This window comes from Salvelinus fontinalis, chromosome 14, assembly GCF_029448725.1.
Source record: "Salvelinus fontinalis isolate EN_2023a chromosome 14, ASM2944872v1, whole genome shotgun sequence".
Lineage (NCBI taxonomy): Eukaryota > Metazoa > Chordata > Actinopteri > Salmoniformes > Salmonidae > Salvelinus > Salvelinus fontinalis.
Window position 1 is genome coordinate 26,300,364 of NC_074678.1, and position 14,991 is coordinate 26,315,354.

A 14,991-nucleotide genomic window follows, 5' to 3' on the forward strand; every position below is an offset into this window, starting at 1 on the left:
AAAAAATATATATCAGCAAAATGACATCAGCGGTATTAGAGCCAGAACTTCAAAATGACCCCAGGATGTGGTTAACTTTGTTTGCAAGTTTTTTTAAACTTTGTTTGTAAAGTAAATGTAATGTAAAAATTTAAATGCAGTATTGATTTTGTTTTGACTGATTCTGTTACATTGTACAATATTTTTTTAAATAATAATATTTCATCTGGATCTTAACACTTGGATAATTGTTTTTGAGGGGCCGAAAGAGCAAAACATTACCTTTATAATATTACATTTAAAAGAGCATTATACCATATATAACCTTACAGAAAAATAATAAACAAAAGGCTTTCGTAAATCATGAACGAAAAGGTCTGCAAAATGTAAAAATCGACATACCCTCTCCAAACTTCCCATTGGTGAGTTTGAAGGCTTGGAACTGAAGAGGCCCAAGCTTCACTCGAAGGTTTTCAGCCAGATGAAACTCGGTCTGAGAATTACACTTGAGGCTGTGGTCAGCGGCAGTTGGGAACAGCTTTTCATGTTCTATCACCCCAGGATAGTTTTTATTTCCTAATGGTGAAAGAATATGCTCAGCCTTGTTTTTCTAACAATGAAAAATCAGTTTAAAAATATCCATGCATTTTTTTCAAATCATGTGTCTACTTGTGAGATCATGTTGGTCAACTCACCTTTGCTTGGTGCCAAATTAGCTTTGACCTTTGACACATAGGATATGTTCCCTTCCGGTGGGAGGAAAAATAGTTAATGATGTGCATTAAATAAATCATTGTTTTTATTAAAAGCCAAACATGCAAAACATCATGCAAATGCATTTGAATGAATTAGCTTCTGCTCAGAGCCATATATAGATATAATGTATTGCTCTGCTTCTGATCGTTACATGGAAGAGTTGTGGTCAACCTGTGAGTCGGAGAGGAAAAGGCCTCTTTTTGGGGCCTCTTTTTGACCACATCTACCTGTAGCGAGGGTGGTGGAAGGGTCTAAGTTGAAATAGAAAGCTTTCTGAAAAAGGATCAACATACCATTGGATTGGAAAAGGACAAAAGCAATAGCAAACAAGTGATAACTTAATTCTTGTTATAGATTTAGTATAGTATCATAATGATTGTATGGTCGAACTCATGACCAAACATAGTAATGTGTATGAGAATGGCCTTCGTTGTTTTTTCACGACTTAGGTGACAAACCACATGATGTCTCACCCCTGATAAAGAAGTGTCATTCAGCACATAGTTTCCGGTGACAGGAACGGTCTCTTTGGGCTGAAGAACAGGCTTCTCTGGTAGGCTTGATTGCTCGGTGGGCTCAGGGTTGTTTAGGCCAGACTCATCTGTGGTGATGATCGTCTGGTCCAATGCAGCAGTCATAAGGCTGTTTCCTGTGAAGCGGTGTAGTGTGAAGTGAAACCGTTTACAGAAATCATAAACCCAGGGCAACATTCACATGCACAATTACAGATCCCCCTTAGGTTCATCTTATTTTTACAATAAAATTAAATAAATAATTGTAAAAAAGTGTTGAAGTAGCCATGATAATGTCTGTAAAATGTCATGCAGTTTTACCTGCAATGATTTAGACTTTTTAAGAGTACACTTCCACTCTTTTTTAACATGATCTCAGAATCAAATTCAGATTCAAATGGCCTGCAGTATCAACTTATATCAGACTACCACCGAATAGATTAGACATTATTAGATAGAGGTGCATGCAACTCACCAATTATGATCGCAACCAGTAGAAAAAGTATTGTTTCACGATGCATGTTGTTTCTGAGTTTGTCTGTCATCTTCTGTGTTCAGTTGAGTATTTGTGTTGACCAAGGTCTACTGGCTGCTTCCTCTGTGCTTTTGAAGGAGGTTTGGACTCACTAGTTTCACCCAGCTGGAGTGTCATATTCCTACTATATAGGATGTTCACCCTCCTGCCGTTACTGGAGGCAAAAGGAGAGAAGGGATCTGCAACAGGAGAAAAGAACAGACAGTTTAAGGTATCCTCCAACAGACAACAGCACTTTCTCAGACAGTTGTTGTATAGTTCTCAGCGAGCTGTAGAGACAGGCCTGTGTTGTTGTTCCTCACCGTTGGACTGGTCTCTGAAGGTTCGAGTGCTGGCCCTCTCTCTGAGCAGCAGGCCCAGGGCAGCCTGACACAGTGTGGCCCTGGAGGGAGGGCTGGGCTTGGGGAACAGCTGCTCATAATGCTGGAGGATGAAGCTGGTGGTCACATTCCCCGCCTCAAACTCTGGGTGGCCAGACAGACTTAGCAGGAAGTCAATATTGGTGTTGAGGCCTACAATCTGCCGGGATCAGTGGTCAATCAATCAACAGTACCTTACAAAACAGAAATACGCAGTAGGATGTGTCCAGTATGTGTATAATGTTAATACTCTTACGTTGTACTGGCGTAAGCAGTATCTGAGCTTCCTCAAAGCAGCAGAGCGGTCCTCTCCCCACACCACCAGTTTAGCGATCATGGGGTCGTAGTGGGCTGACACTTCATCTCCTGAGAACACAGACAGGTACATAATCATTTTTGGACGCCGATTATGGCCGATTACATTGCATTCCATGAGGAAACTGCGTGGCAGGCTGACCACCTGTTACGCGAGTGCAGCAAGGAGCCACGGTAAGTTGCTAGCTAGCATTAAACTTCTCTTATAAAAAACAATCAATCTTCACATAATCACTAGTTAACTACACATGGTTGATGATATTACTAGTTTAACTAGCTTGTCCTGCGTTGCATATAATCAATGCCGTGCCTGTTAATTTATCATCGAATCACAGCCTATTTCGCCAAACGGGGGATGATTTAAGCTCATTCGCGAAAAAAAATCACAATTGTTGCACGAATCTACCCAACCATAAACATCAATGCCTTTCTTAAAATCAATACACAGAAGTCTATATATATTTTTAAAAACCTGCATATTTAGTTAAAAGAAATTCATGTTAGCAGGCAATATTAACTAGGGAAATTGTGTCACTTCTCTTGCGTTCATTGCACGCAGAGTCAGAGTATATGCAACAGTTTGGGCCGCCTGGCTCGTTGCGAACTAATTTGCCAGAAATGTACATAATTATGACATAACATTGAAGGTTGTGCAATGTAACAGCAATATTTAGACTTAGGGTTGCCGCCCGTTCGATAAAATACGGAACGGTTCCGTATTTCTCTGAAAGAATAAATGTTTTGTTTTCGAAATGATAGTTTCCGGATTTGACCATATTAATGGCCAACGGCTCGTATTTCTGTGTTTATTATATTATAATTAAGTCTATGATTCAATAGAGCCGTCTGACTGAGCAATTGCCAGCAGCTCTTAGCAATGCTTGCTTCACAGCGCTGTTTATGACTTCAAGCCTATCAACTCCTGAGATTAGGCTGGCAATATTAAAGTGCCTATTAGAACATCCAATAGTCAAAGGTATATGAACTACTAATGGTATAGAGAGAAATAGTCGACACGTCATAATTCCTATAATAACTACAACCTAAAACTTCTTAACTGGGAATATTGAACCACCAGCTTTCATACGTTCTCATGTTCTGAGCAAGGAACTTAAACTAGCTTTTTTACATGGCACTTGTACTTTCTTCTCCAACACTGTGTTTTGCATTATTTAAACCAAATTGAGCATGTTTCTTTTTTTATTTGAGACTAAATAGATTTTATTTATGTATTATATTAAGTTAAAATAAGTGTTCTTTGTTAATTCAGTATTGTCATTATTACAAATATATACACTGCTCAAAAAAATAAAGGGAACACATTAACAACACAATGTAACTCCAAGTCAATCACACTTCTGTGAAATCAAACTGTCCACTTAGGAAGCAACACCGTTTGACAATACATTTCACATGCTGTTGTGCAAATGGAATAGACAAAAGGTGGAAATTATAGGCGATTAGCAAGACACCCCCAATAAAGGAGTGGTTCTGCAGGTGTTGACCACAGACCACTTCTCAGTTCCTATGCTTCCTGGCTGATGTTTTGGTCACTTTTGAATGCTGGCGGTGCTTTCACTCTAGTGGTAGCATGAGACGGAGTCTACAACCCACACAAGTGGCTCAGGTAGTGCAGCTCATCCAGGATGGCACATCAATGCGAGCTATGGCAAGAAGGTTTGCTGTGTCTGTCAGCGTAGTGTCCAGAGCATGGAGGCGCTACCAGGAGACAGGCCAGTACATCAGGAGACGTGGAGGAGGCCGTAGGAGGGCAACAACCCAGCAGCAGGACCGCTACCTCTGCCTTTGTGCAAGGAGGAGTACTGCCAGAGCCCTGCAAAATGACCTCCAGCAGGCCACAATACCAGCAACAGTGTGGTATTGTCCCATTCCTCCATCCAGATCTGCATGGAGGAATGGGCCAAAATACCAGCAACAGTGTGTGAAAACCTTGTGAAGACTTACAGAAAACGTTTGACCTCTGTCATTGCCAACAAAGGGTATATAACAAAGTATTGAGATAAACTTTTGTTATTGACCAAATACTTATTTTCCCCCATAATCTGCAAATAAATTCATTAAAAATCCTACAATGTGATTTTTGGGATTTTTCCCCCTCATTTTGTCTGTCATAGTTGAAGTGTACCCATGATGAAAATTACAGGCCTCTCTCATCTTTTTAAGTGGGAGAACTTGCACAATTGGTGGCTGACTAAATACTTTTTTGCCCCACTGTATATAAAAATATTGTCTGATTAATCGGTATCTGCTTTTTTTGGTCCTCCAATAATCGGTATCAGTGTTGAAAAATCATAATCGGTCGACCTCTAATATCAACAGTACTGTCTGACAGTTGTGTTAAATAGGTGTAAGTAGGTCCATGTGAGCTGGGTGTATTGTACCTTCCCTGACGCCTGTCTCGATGCGTGTGCACTCGTCTGCCAGGGGTGTAGACAGATGAAGGAGGGATCCTGCCCCAGGGAGGAAGTCGTTGTTGGGGTCTTCAGCGTATATCCTGGCCTCAAACGAATGGCCCATCAGTTCTATCTCCTCCTGCAGGAGGGGCAACCTCTCGCCTGCAGCCACCTGAGAGACAAGAGGAGCACACAAACGTCAGGGTGGTGCGTTTACAAATTGTTAATCAAATCTATATTCAAATTGAAATCCTGCTATCTCTTGGATTATGTGAGATTATGAGGCCCTCTAAAAGAGCTAATAAATACACTCAACATATTACAACACATTGATGTCCCCAACACCCCCCTTCTGTTGGCATTCCTCTCCCTCTTTCTGCGTTACCCTGAGCTGCCACTCCACCAGGTCAGTACCAGTGATCATCTCAGACACAGGGTGCTCCACCTGCAGACGCGTGTTCATCTCCATGAAGAAGAAGTTGTGCTGTGCATCCATGATGAACTCCACAGTGCCTGCATTGAGACAGGGACATACATGTGGTTGTTACACCAGTGCACAGGATGGTGCAAAGCAACAGGTGTTACCTCAGAATATTATTTCACACCCTCTAGTGGGTGAGTGCCCAAAAAAAAGACAATGGAAATTGAGGACTGCATCCCAGCATGCAAATATTAATTATTTGTGTAAGGTTTGAGGTCAATTCTCTGTTCACCTGCTCCCACATAGTTGACGGCTTTGGCTGCTCTCACGGCTGCCTCACCCAGTTTCCGCCTCACCTCCTCGCTAATTCCAGGCTGCAAGCACAGGTGCAAACACAAAAACACTACAAATCATTAACACACACATACAGTCGCACAGACATCAAGCCTCCTAACCAGCGGGCAGCCATTCACACAGGAAACCAAGACATGCTGTGGTGCTGAGAGCAAAATTATGGAGATAGCTGTATCATAGCACTTACCCCTGGTGCTTCCTCAATGATCTTCTGGTGCCTTCTCTGCACACTGCAGTCCCTCTCAAACAGGTAGACAGCATTTCCATGCTGGTCCCCAAAAACCTGGACCTCCACATGTCTGGTGAGTGAAGGAAGATCTGTCACAACATCTAAACAGGGGTGCAGTCTGAACCTCCAACATAAATAGATAGTGTCTTCTACATACCTGGGGTCCTCTACAAATTTCTCCACTAGCATGACATCATCATTGAAGGACTTGCGAGCCTCTCGTCTTGCAGACACAAGCTGCTCATGGAAGTCTTCAGCGGTGTGTGCAATGCGCATTCCCTAGATAAACCAATCACAATCATAGGAGCCTTAAGACACAAACAACAACACTATCATTCCATGAAACAATCCTTTCTGTGTGTGCATCTTACTTACTTTACCACCCCCGCCACGCACAGCCTTTATCATCACTGGGTAGCCTATCCTGACAGCCTCAGCTTGGAGCTTCTCATCCGATTGGTCCTCTCCGTGGTAACCCTCGATGATAGGAACACCCGCAGCTGACATTATGTATTTTGATGTACTAGGAAAAATAAATAGATTTCTAAGATGTAACTTTTGAATAACTAATATTCAAAATCAGACTTACAACATACAACACTGAGGAGCGACTTTAAAGAGAAGAGTCATTCATTGGCCACACCCACCACATCCCCCCTCACTAACTTCACAACTGCTGCTAAAAAATATCCTAGGGGACACACTGTCATTTAAAAGGTAGACACAGCAAAATAATGTTCCCACAAGCTGCCCGTAGATATTGAGATGAGCGAGATGCAACCCTTCGCTCTCACACAGTCACACAGTATCTGCGCATGTGCACGGGTTCGCTTCACACTGTTACAGCGTGGTAGCCATGGCACCAACACAGCAGACGTTGTGCCTCGCGCTTCAACACTCTTAGTTGTTGAGGAAATTGACCCACTATGCCGTTTACTTTCTGCATCTATGTCATATCGCTGAGTCTACCTTTAACTATACCTTTTGATACCCATGTCTCTGATAGCAGATGATGGAGGGCCAATAAAGATGATACCCTCCTGTTTGCATGCCTCAGCAAACTCTGTGTTCTCTGACAGGAAGCCATATCCTGGGTGGACAGCCTATAACAAAAACACAATTCATAAACATAAACGTATTCGTCAGATATAGTCTGAATTGTGACTTTGAGAAACTGGGGATTGCCATAATGAATGAGTACTGCAAATACAATACTGCACTTGACAACATACATGTGATCCAGATCTCTTGGCAACCTCCAAGACTTTCTCCATGGACAAGTAACTCTGCTGGGATGCGGCTGGCCCAATGTTATAGGCCTCATCCGCCTAAGAAACATGAGAAGCCCCATAAATACAGCTGCATCTACAAACATATACTGACAGAGGGGTCAAAGTTTCAACCTTTAGCCTTGACATACCATGGCCACATGCATGGAATGACGATCTGCATCACTGTATACTGCCACAGAGCGCACACCCATCTTCTTTGCTGTTCGCATCACACGACAGGCGATTTCTCCTCTGTTGGCAATGAGGACTTTGTCTATCCTGCCTTGCCCTAGAAGAAAAGAGACCTGAGCTATGAGTGATGATGTAATGCATACTAAGTGAGACAACTACAATGCTTCCTCTGCAGTTCAATCTACATGGAGATGAATAACTTCACAAAGAGACATTCAATATTGCTCCATGTTACTTACCAATTGAGGCAAACCGCACAAATCCTTTGGTCCATATCAATTTCCTAAGATGAGATAATAAAATAACATTGCAGGACACGGACCTTGATGATTGAAAAGGTCATGTAAAGAGAGCACGTTCTTACAACTGTTTACATCAATGAATGGCTTTCAAGGGCATGCTAACTGTACCATGTACTAAAGCGCAGTTTGCTTCATCACAGCTGGCTAACACTCGTATTCATAATGATCATTGCTCAAAGATGATAACTAGATGATATAGAGCTAAATGCATTAAATTAAGTGCCCATCGCTTTGGAAACAAAACATTTAACCGTCCAACTGGTTAACTACCTAGCTGTTATGCTTAGTTGGCCAGCTAGCTACCTTTATTTAACCTAGCACAGAATCGGTGTACTTTTTTTAAAAGTAAGTAGACTAGCTAGCCATGTTGACACACACAACATATGGCTTAAACGTTTTGGCTAACATGTGCTAGGGTTGCTTAACCATTCTAACACTAACGTTAGCTAGCGTCAAGAAGCAAACTAGCTACAATGTTGCGCGTTGGGTTTGCTGACTAGTTAAGTTAGGTAGCCAGCCAACTGTCTTGACAGAAAACTATCGGCATCTTCCAATCTTAGCAGTTTATTTATTCAAAATAGATAACATGCAGTGATAGTAAACACAACACATGACAAGCATTATCGACTTACTGTTGAAACATTCTTAAACCCTGTAAGGTTTGAACTTTCAGGACAGAAGCCATGTGTACTAACGTACTGTGTGAAGTTAACGTTAGCGGTCTAAACTGTCAGTAACTAGCTAACGCGTTAGTTGAATAAGAAAATAAGCGTTTGCCTTTAAAATATATTATTTCGATTTACCATTTCAAATCTAGCTAGTTAAGATACTGCACTTAACAATACGTATTATCAACTAAAGTTGATCGATAGAAATGGTATTATATGAAACTATAGGCCGAAACATGCTCTTAGTTTGGTGAAAATAGCTACAAAGTGACGTAAACGACTAAATTCAATTTGCTGTGTGCTTCTCTCTTGTGGACGCGTAGGATGATCAACCAATAGAAAATGTCGAGACAGAGGCGGGGCAGAGAGGAAGAGGCAAAGCGACACGTTTTACCAAATCAAATCAAATCAAATGTTATTGGTCACATACACATGGTTAGCAGAAGTTAATGCGAGTGTAGCGAAATGCTTGTGCTTCTAGTTCCGACCATGCAGTAATATCTAACAAGTAATCTAACAATTTCACAACAACTACCTTATACACACAAGTGTAAAGGAATGAATAAGAATATGTACATAAAAATATATGGATGAGCAATGGCCGAATGGCATAGGCAAGATGCAGTAGATGGTATAGAGTACAGTATATACATATGAGATGAGTAATGTAGGGTATGTAACCATTATATAAAGTGGCATTGTTTAAAGTGGTTAGTGATACATTTATTACATCCAATATTTTATTATTAAAGTGGCTAGAGATTTGACTCAGTATGTTGGCAGCAGCCACTCAATGTAAGTGATGGCTGTTTAACAGTCTGATGGCCTTGAGATAGAAGCTGTTTTTCAGTCTCTCTCTCCCAGCTTTGATGCACCTGTACTGACTTCGCCTTCTGGATGATAGCGGGGTGAACAGGCAGTGGCTTGGGTGGTTGTTGTCCTATTATCTGATGTACGAAATAAATTGATTGATTGATTGATGATCTTTTTGGCCTTCCTGTGACATTGGGTGGTGTAGGTGTCCTGGAGGGCAGGTAGTTTGCCCCCGGTGATGCGTTGTGCAGAACTCACTACCCTCTGGAGAGCCTTACGGTTGTGGGGGGAGCAGTTGCCATACCAGGCGGTGATACAGCCCAACAGGATGCTCTCGATTGTGCATCTGTAAAAGTTTGTGAGTGCTTTTGGTGACAAGCAGAATTTCTTCAGCCTCCTAAGGTTGAAGAGGCACTGCTGTGCCTTCTTCACCATGCTGTCTGTGTGGGTGGACCATTTCAGTTTGTCCGTGATGTGTACGCCGAGGAACTTAAAACTTTCCACCTTCTCCACTGCTGTCCCGTTGATGTGGGTAGGGGGGTGCTCCCTCTACTGTTTCCTGAAGTCCACGATCATCTCCTTTATTTTGTTGACGTTGAGTGTGAGATTATTTTCCTGACACCACACTCCGAGGGCCCTCACCTCCTCCCTGTAGGCCGTCTCATCATTGTTGGTAATGAAGCCTACCACTGTAGTGTCGTCTGCAAACGTGATGATTGAGTTGGAGGCGTGCATGGCCACACAGTCATGGGTGAACAAGGAGTACAGGAGAGGGCTGAGAACGCACCCTTGTGGGGCCCCAGTGTTGAGGATCAGCAGGGTGGAGATGTTGATTGCTTCGTGAGGGTATCAACGCCGCAGGCCAAAGTTAAATCTAGACTTGACTTCCTCTATCGTTACAATAAAGAGAGGTCACAGTGTTGACACTTTGGAGGTACATTTTTTGAGAGGTTCCAGACATAATTTCCACCATCTTGCAGAACAGCCACGTAGGTAGGGGTGGGCTTGGTTGGCCCAGGCCCACCCACTGGGGAGCCAGGCCCCACCCAATCAGTGACATATGCGCGCGCATTGAGGCATACTGTATGTCACTGTGCTTCTATGGCTATATGTGTAACAGTATAGCTTCCGTCCCTCTCCTCGCCCCTACCTGGGCTCAAACCAGGGACCCTCTGCACACATCAACAACTGACACCCACGAAGCATCCTTACCCATCGGGCCACAAAAGCCGCGGCTCTTGCAGAGCAAGGGGAACAACTACTTCAGGTCTCAGAGCGAGTGACATCACCCGATTGAAACGCTATTAGCACGCACCACCACTAACTAGCTAGCCATTTCACATCAGTTACATATGCACCATGCCACTGCCTACTTAATTTGTTCATTTAGCAAACAATTTAGCTCATAATCCAGTGCCTTTATCACAGTCAGTATATTTGAGCTTTAATTAGCTTAAAAAATGCTAAATGTTCATCTCGACCTCATTGCAAAATGTGTAGAATAGCAAGAGATTGGCTATAAAACTGCACATTTTCCTCTCTGCCCCATGGCAACATTTGTAGAATTGCAGTAAATCAGCTTTAAAACGGCAATATTTTCTCTTTGCCCCATGGCAAAATGTTTAGAATTACAGGAAGTTCGCTTATTTTTTAAATAAAATAATGATTATTTTTTGCAGGCCCACCCTCCAACGAATTTCTGGCTACGCTACTGTTACAGAATTAGCTATTTTTGGACAGTGCTTTTTTAATAATAAGGCATGCAAGAAATCTATACTTATATGTGAACTTGAAAATAATGAATTTCAATCCTGCTGGATAAAGCCACACTTTTAATAAGGGAATATGGGCACTCTTTAAACAAAATATAATTTCCCCCAAAAAATATAATTAGCATGCATCATGATTCAATTTGCTGACCATATTGGCTGATTATGATTGTAAACTTACAGAGTGCTTTCCTAGAAGTATTAACCACATTCACATATTTTTACTGTAATAATATTATTTATATTTTCTTTGCAAACAGAATTAAATATTAAAAAACAACAATAAAAATGTTAATATTGAGTCATGGATAAAAATACTAAAAAGCATCTAGGAAATACAAAACATGGCTATAAAAAGCATTCATGTTATGTTTGCATGAAGTCTTCTCAGATCCTGTCATAGCCAGCTTGTCTACGGCTGTTCCAGATGATCAGGAAGGTCAGGACAGCAATCAGGAGGAGTCCCACAACTGTGGCACCAATAATGATGGGGAAGATCCTCTTGTTGAAGTCAGCCCAGCACTCAACCTCTGAAATGCCATAGGGGGGACAAAACCATATATATATTTTGTTTATGGAACTTGAAAGGGGGAAAAAATCCTGAAATTTCAACAACTCAAAGACCAGCATGAGCTTCCTGAAACTAGCTTCTTAAATACTGGTTAAAAGAAAATACAAAATACCATTTCCCTAATACTCCAAAGGAATCACTACTCAAAAATCGTATTCATAGTACTTGGTCAACTTGAGGTCTGATCTCACTGACGTATAATACACGGAATAATAATTGACCTACTTATAATAACCTAACATACAAATGAGACAGAAAGAGACCTAGGCTGTAACTATGACCCAGTAGACTAGGATGACCTGCTGAAACCTTTCAGAGCTTCTTGATGGCAACCAAACATAGACAGATGCAATTCAATATATTGAACAACACATATTTTACTCCACATAGACTGCATTTACTTGATAATACGATAACTGACACATGTCTTAGATGTAAGATAAATACAGGAGATTTACTGCATATGTTATGGAGTTTTCCCTACCTAGATCATTTAAAAAATATATATCAGCAAAATGACATCAGCGGTATTAGAGCCAGAACTTCAAAATGACCCCAGGATGTGGTTAACTTTGTTTGCAAGTTTTTTTAAACTTTGTTTGTAAAGTAAATGTAATGTAAAAATTTAAATGCAGTATTGATTTTGTTTTGACTGATTCTGTTACATTGTACAATATTTTTTTAAATAATAATATTTCATCTGGATCTTAACACTTGGATAATTGTTTTTGAGGGGCCGAAAGAGCAAAACATTACCTTTATAATATTAAATTTAAAAGAGCATTATACCATATATAACCTTACAGAAAAATAATAAACAAAAGGCTTTCGTAAATCATGAACGAAAAGGTCTGCAAAATGTAAAAATCGACATACCCTCTCCAAACTTCCCATTGGTGAGTTTGAAGGCTTGGAACTGAAGTGGCCCAAGCTTCACTCGAAGGTTTTCAGCCAGATGAAACTCGGTCTGAGAATTACACTTGAGGCTGTGGTCAGCGGCAGTTGGGAACAGCTTTTCATGTTCTATCACCCCAGGATAGTTTTTATTTCCTAATGGTGAAAGAATATGCTCAGTCTTGTTTTTCTAACAATGAAAAATCAGTTGAAAAATATCCATGCATTTTTTTCAAATCATGTGTCTACTTGTGAGATCATGTTGGTCAACTCACCTTTGCTTGGTGCCAAATTAGCTTTGACCTTTGACACATAGGATATGTTCCCTTCCTGTGGGAGGAAAAATAGTTAATGATGTGCATTAAATAAATCATTGTTTTTATTAAAAGCCAAACATGCAAAACATTATGCAAATGCATTTGAATGAATTAGCTTCTGCTCAGAGCCATATATAGATATAATGTATTGCTCTGCTTCTGATCGTTACATGGAAGAGTTGTGGTCAACCTGTGATTATTCTTAGTTATCATCTCAGAGTCGGAGAGGAAAGGAAAAAACTTTTCCAGTTATAAGGTGATGTGGTCATATGCGTTAGACATCATGTGTGGCATGAGAAGATGGAAGTTTCTGAATTTGTACCTTTTCAAAGGTGAGCTCCAGATAGCCTCCCTCTCCTACAATAGCCAGGCAAAGAACTGCCTCTTTTTGACCACATCTACCCGTAGCGAGGGTGGTGGAAGGGTCTAAGTTGAAATAGAAAGCTTTCTGAAAAAGGATCAACATACCATTGGATTGGAAAAGGACAAAAGCAATAGCAAACAAGTGATGATGTAGGAACAAGTGATAACTTAATTCTTGTTATAGATTTAGTATAGTATCATAATGATTGTATGGTCGAACTCATGACCAAACATAGTAATGTGTATGAGAATGGCCTTCGTTGTTTTTTCACAACTTAGGTGACAAACCACATGATGTCTCACCCCTGATAAAGAAGTGCTGAAACACAAACAAAAAGTGCTGAGAAAGTGACTGTCCCTACCGTCTTCACAATAACTATGTACACCCCTCCCATGGAGACCTTGATGCATGGCTTGCCTGCGGTGTCATTCAGCATATAGTTTCCGGTGACAGGAACGGTCTCTTTGGGCTGAAGAACAGGCTTCTCTGGTAGGCTTGATTGCTCGGTGGGCTCAGGGTTGTTTAGGCCAGACTCATCTGTGGTGATGATCGTCTGGTCCAATGCAGCAGTCATAAGGCTGTTTCCTGTGAAGCGGTGTAGTGTGAAGTGAAACCGTTTACAGAAATCATAAACCCAGGGCAACATTCACATGCACAATTACAGATCCCCCTTAGGTTCATCTTATTTTTACAATAAAATTAAATAAATAATTGTAAAAAAGTGTTGAAGTAGCCATGATAATGTCTGTAAAATGTCATGCAGTTTTACCTGCAATGATTTAGACTTTTTAAGAGTACACTTCCACTCTTTTTTAACATGATCTCAGAATCAAATTCAGATTCAAATGGCCTGCAGTATCAACTTATATCAGACTACCACTACCACCGAATAGATTAGACATTATTAGACATATTAGATAGAGGTGCATGCAACTCACCAATTATGATCGCAACCAGTAGAAAAAGTATTGTTTCACGATGCATGTTGTTTCTGAGTTTGTCTGTCATCTTCTGTGTTCAGTTGAGTATTTGTGTTGTGACCAAATGTATGAGGTGTGATGTGGTGAATTCATCTCCAGAAGACCAAAACGCCTTGTTCAAGTGATGAGTGCCTTCAAGGGGAGGGGCAAAGAGGGTTTTCTTTTTAAATTATTTATGAGCTATCTTTAAATGGCTGATATACCCTATATGATGTGACTAACTTTACCTTGTGCTGTTGCAGGTCAGATATCTTGTTATTTGTGTCTACTCAACTCTTTATCTAAAAAGATAGCGTTAAAGTAGGTTGGTTCAAAGGACATGTTGATTGAGCAGTTTCTATGACAATTACTTGTTTGAATTAATTAGGAGTTGCAGGCTTTAGCCTCTAAATTGAAAATATGAGGAAAATGTTTTTCTATTGGTTTATCAAAGATTGTGTTTATATCATACCTGGACCATGATGCCTTTATACATTGATTCTATGATTGGTTCATGTTTATTGCACCGGAGCTGTGGTTGGATTCTGGGAATGGCTGTGCTGCTGAGGAAATCAAACTGTTAGCAGGCATGGGATGCATTTAGGGTCAAAGGTAGAGAGGGACAAAGTATCTCCTAAAATACACACTACTGTAGCAATGTGTCAATGCAAGTCAGGATTCATTTTGGATTGACAAACTGACAAGCATTTTTGGAAAGGGTCATGTTTACCCATCCAAGTACTTTATAATGGGAGAGAGGTTGTCCTAATGCCTTCCATTTACATATTAATAACATGGACTTCTACTATTGTATTACCTTCTGACACACACTAATACTAAAGTAATATGTATGTTTACTTTAGAGATAAAACATTTGTTTTCGTTAGATCAAAAAGTTTTGATAAAGTCATTTTATGGCATGAAGTTGCTATTTATTACAGGTAATTAATTTGTGATGTTTCATTTGACCAGCACATTTACAGCACATTCACAGAGA

The 14,991-nt window shown here is 40.6% G+C and overlaps 2 protein-coding genes across 4 annotated transcripts; both read right to left on the reverse strand.

The window, feature by feature from the left end:
- Positions 1-465: 465 nt before the first annotated feature.
- On the reverse strand, positions 466-8,643 carry LOC129810534 (methylcrotonoyl-CoA carboxylase subunit alpha, mitochondrial-like). Of its 3 annotated transcripts, XM_055861105.1 has the most exons (17): positions 8,272-8,643; positions 7,577-7,620; positions 7,295-7,434; positions 7,107-7,202; positions 6,856-6,977; positions 6,250-6,397; positions 6,032-6,153; positions 5,833-5,944; positions 5,584-5,665; positions 5,256-5,383; positions 4,859-5,042; positions 2,398-2,507; positions 2,085-2,301; positions 1,723-1,961; positions 1,209-1,384; positions 675-1,008; positions 466-555 (listed from the first exon to the last, which is right to left on the reverse strand). In XM_055861105.1, exons 1-14 carry the CDS (start codon positions 8,322-8,324, stop codon positions 1,789-1,791), a joined length of 1,731 nt encoding a protein of 576 aa, XP_055717080.1. In that variant the 5' UTR covers positions 8,325-8,643; the 3' UTR covers positions 466-555; positions 675-1,008; positions 1,209-1,384; positions 1,723-1,788. The 3 variants fall into 3 exon arrangements, with proteins under 3 accessions (XP_055717080.1, XP_055717079.1, XP_055717081.1); XM_055861104.1 differs by having other exon boundaries at positions 675-1,384; XM_055861106.1 differs by lacking the exon at positions 466-555 and having other exon boundaries at positions 674-1,384.
- A 2,291-nt stretch (positions 8,644-10,934) lies between these two features.
- LOC129810539 (lysosome-associated membrane glycoprotein 3-like) lies at positions 10,935-14,519 on the reverse strand. Its single transcript, XM_055861112.1, has 8 exons — positions 14,467-14,519; positions 14,243-14,296; positions 13,974-14,147; positions 13,397-13,620; positions 12,994-13,119; positions 12,630-12,684; positions 12,337-12,510; positions 10,935-11,419 (listed from the first exon to the last, which is right to left on the reverse strand). Exons 3-8 carry the CDS (start codon positions 14,041-14,043, stop codon positions 11,277-11,279), a joined length of 792 nt encoding a protein of 263 aa, XP_055717087.1. The 5' UTR covers positions 14,044-14,147; positions 14,243-14,296; positions 14,467-14,519; the 3' UTR covers positions 10,935-11,276.
- Between the last annotated feature and the right edge of the window lie 472 nt (positions 14,520-14,991).

Coding starts and splice junctions, on each gene's coding strand:
- LOC129810534 (XM_055861105.1), bottom strand. CDS start 8,324: ATGGCTTCTGTCCTGAAAGTTCAAACCTTACAGGGTTTAAGAATGTTT. Junction 2,508..4,858: donor CGAGACAGGCGTCAGGGAAG/GTACAATACACC, acceptor CTGTGTTCTCAG/GAGATGAAGTGTCAGCCCAC. Junction 1,962..2,084: donor CTTCAGAGACCAGTCCAACG/GTGAGGAACAAC, acceptor CTCCTGTTGCAG/ATCCCTTCTCTCCTTTTGCC.
- LOC129810539 (XM_055861112.1), bottom strand. CDS start 14,043: ATGACAGACAAACTCAGAAACAACATGCATCGTGAAACAATACTTTTT. Junction 13,120..13,396: donor ACATAGTTATTGTGAAGACG/GTAGGGACAGTC, acceptor ATCCTTTTTCAG/AAAGCTTTCTATTTCAACTT. Junction 12,511..12,629: donor TAATTTGGCACCAAGCAAAG/GTGAGTTGACCA, acceptor TTTCACCATTAG/GAAATAAAAACTATCCTGGG.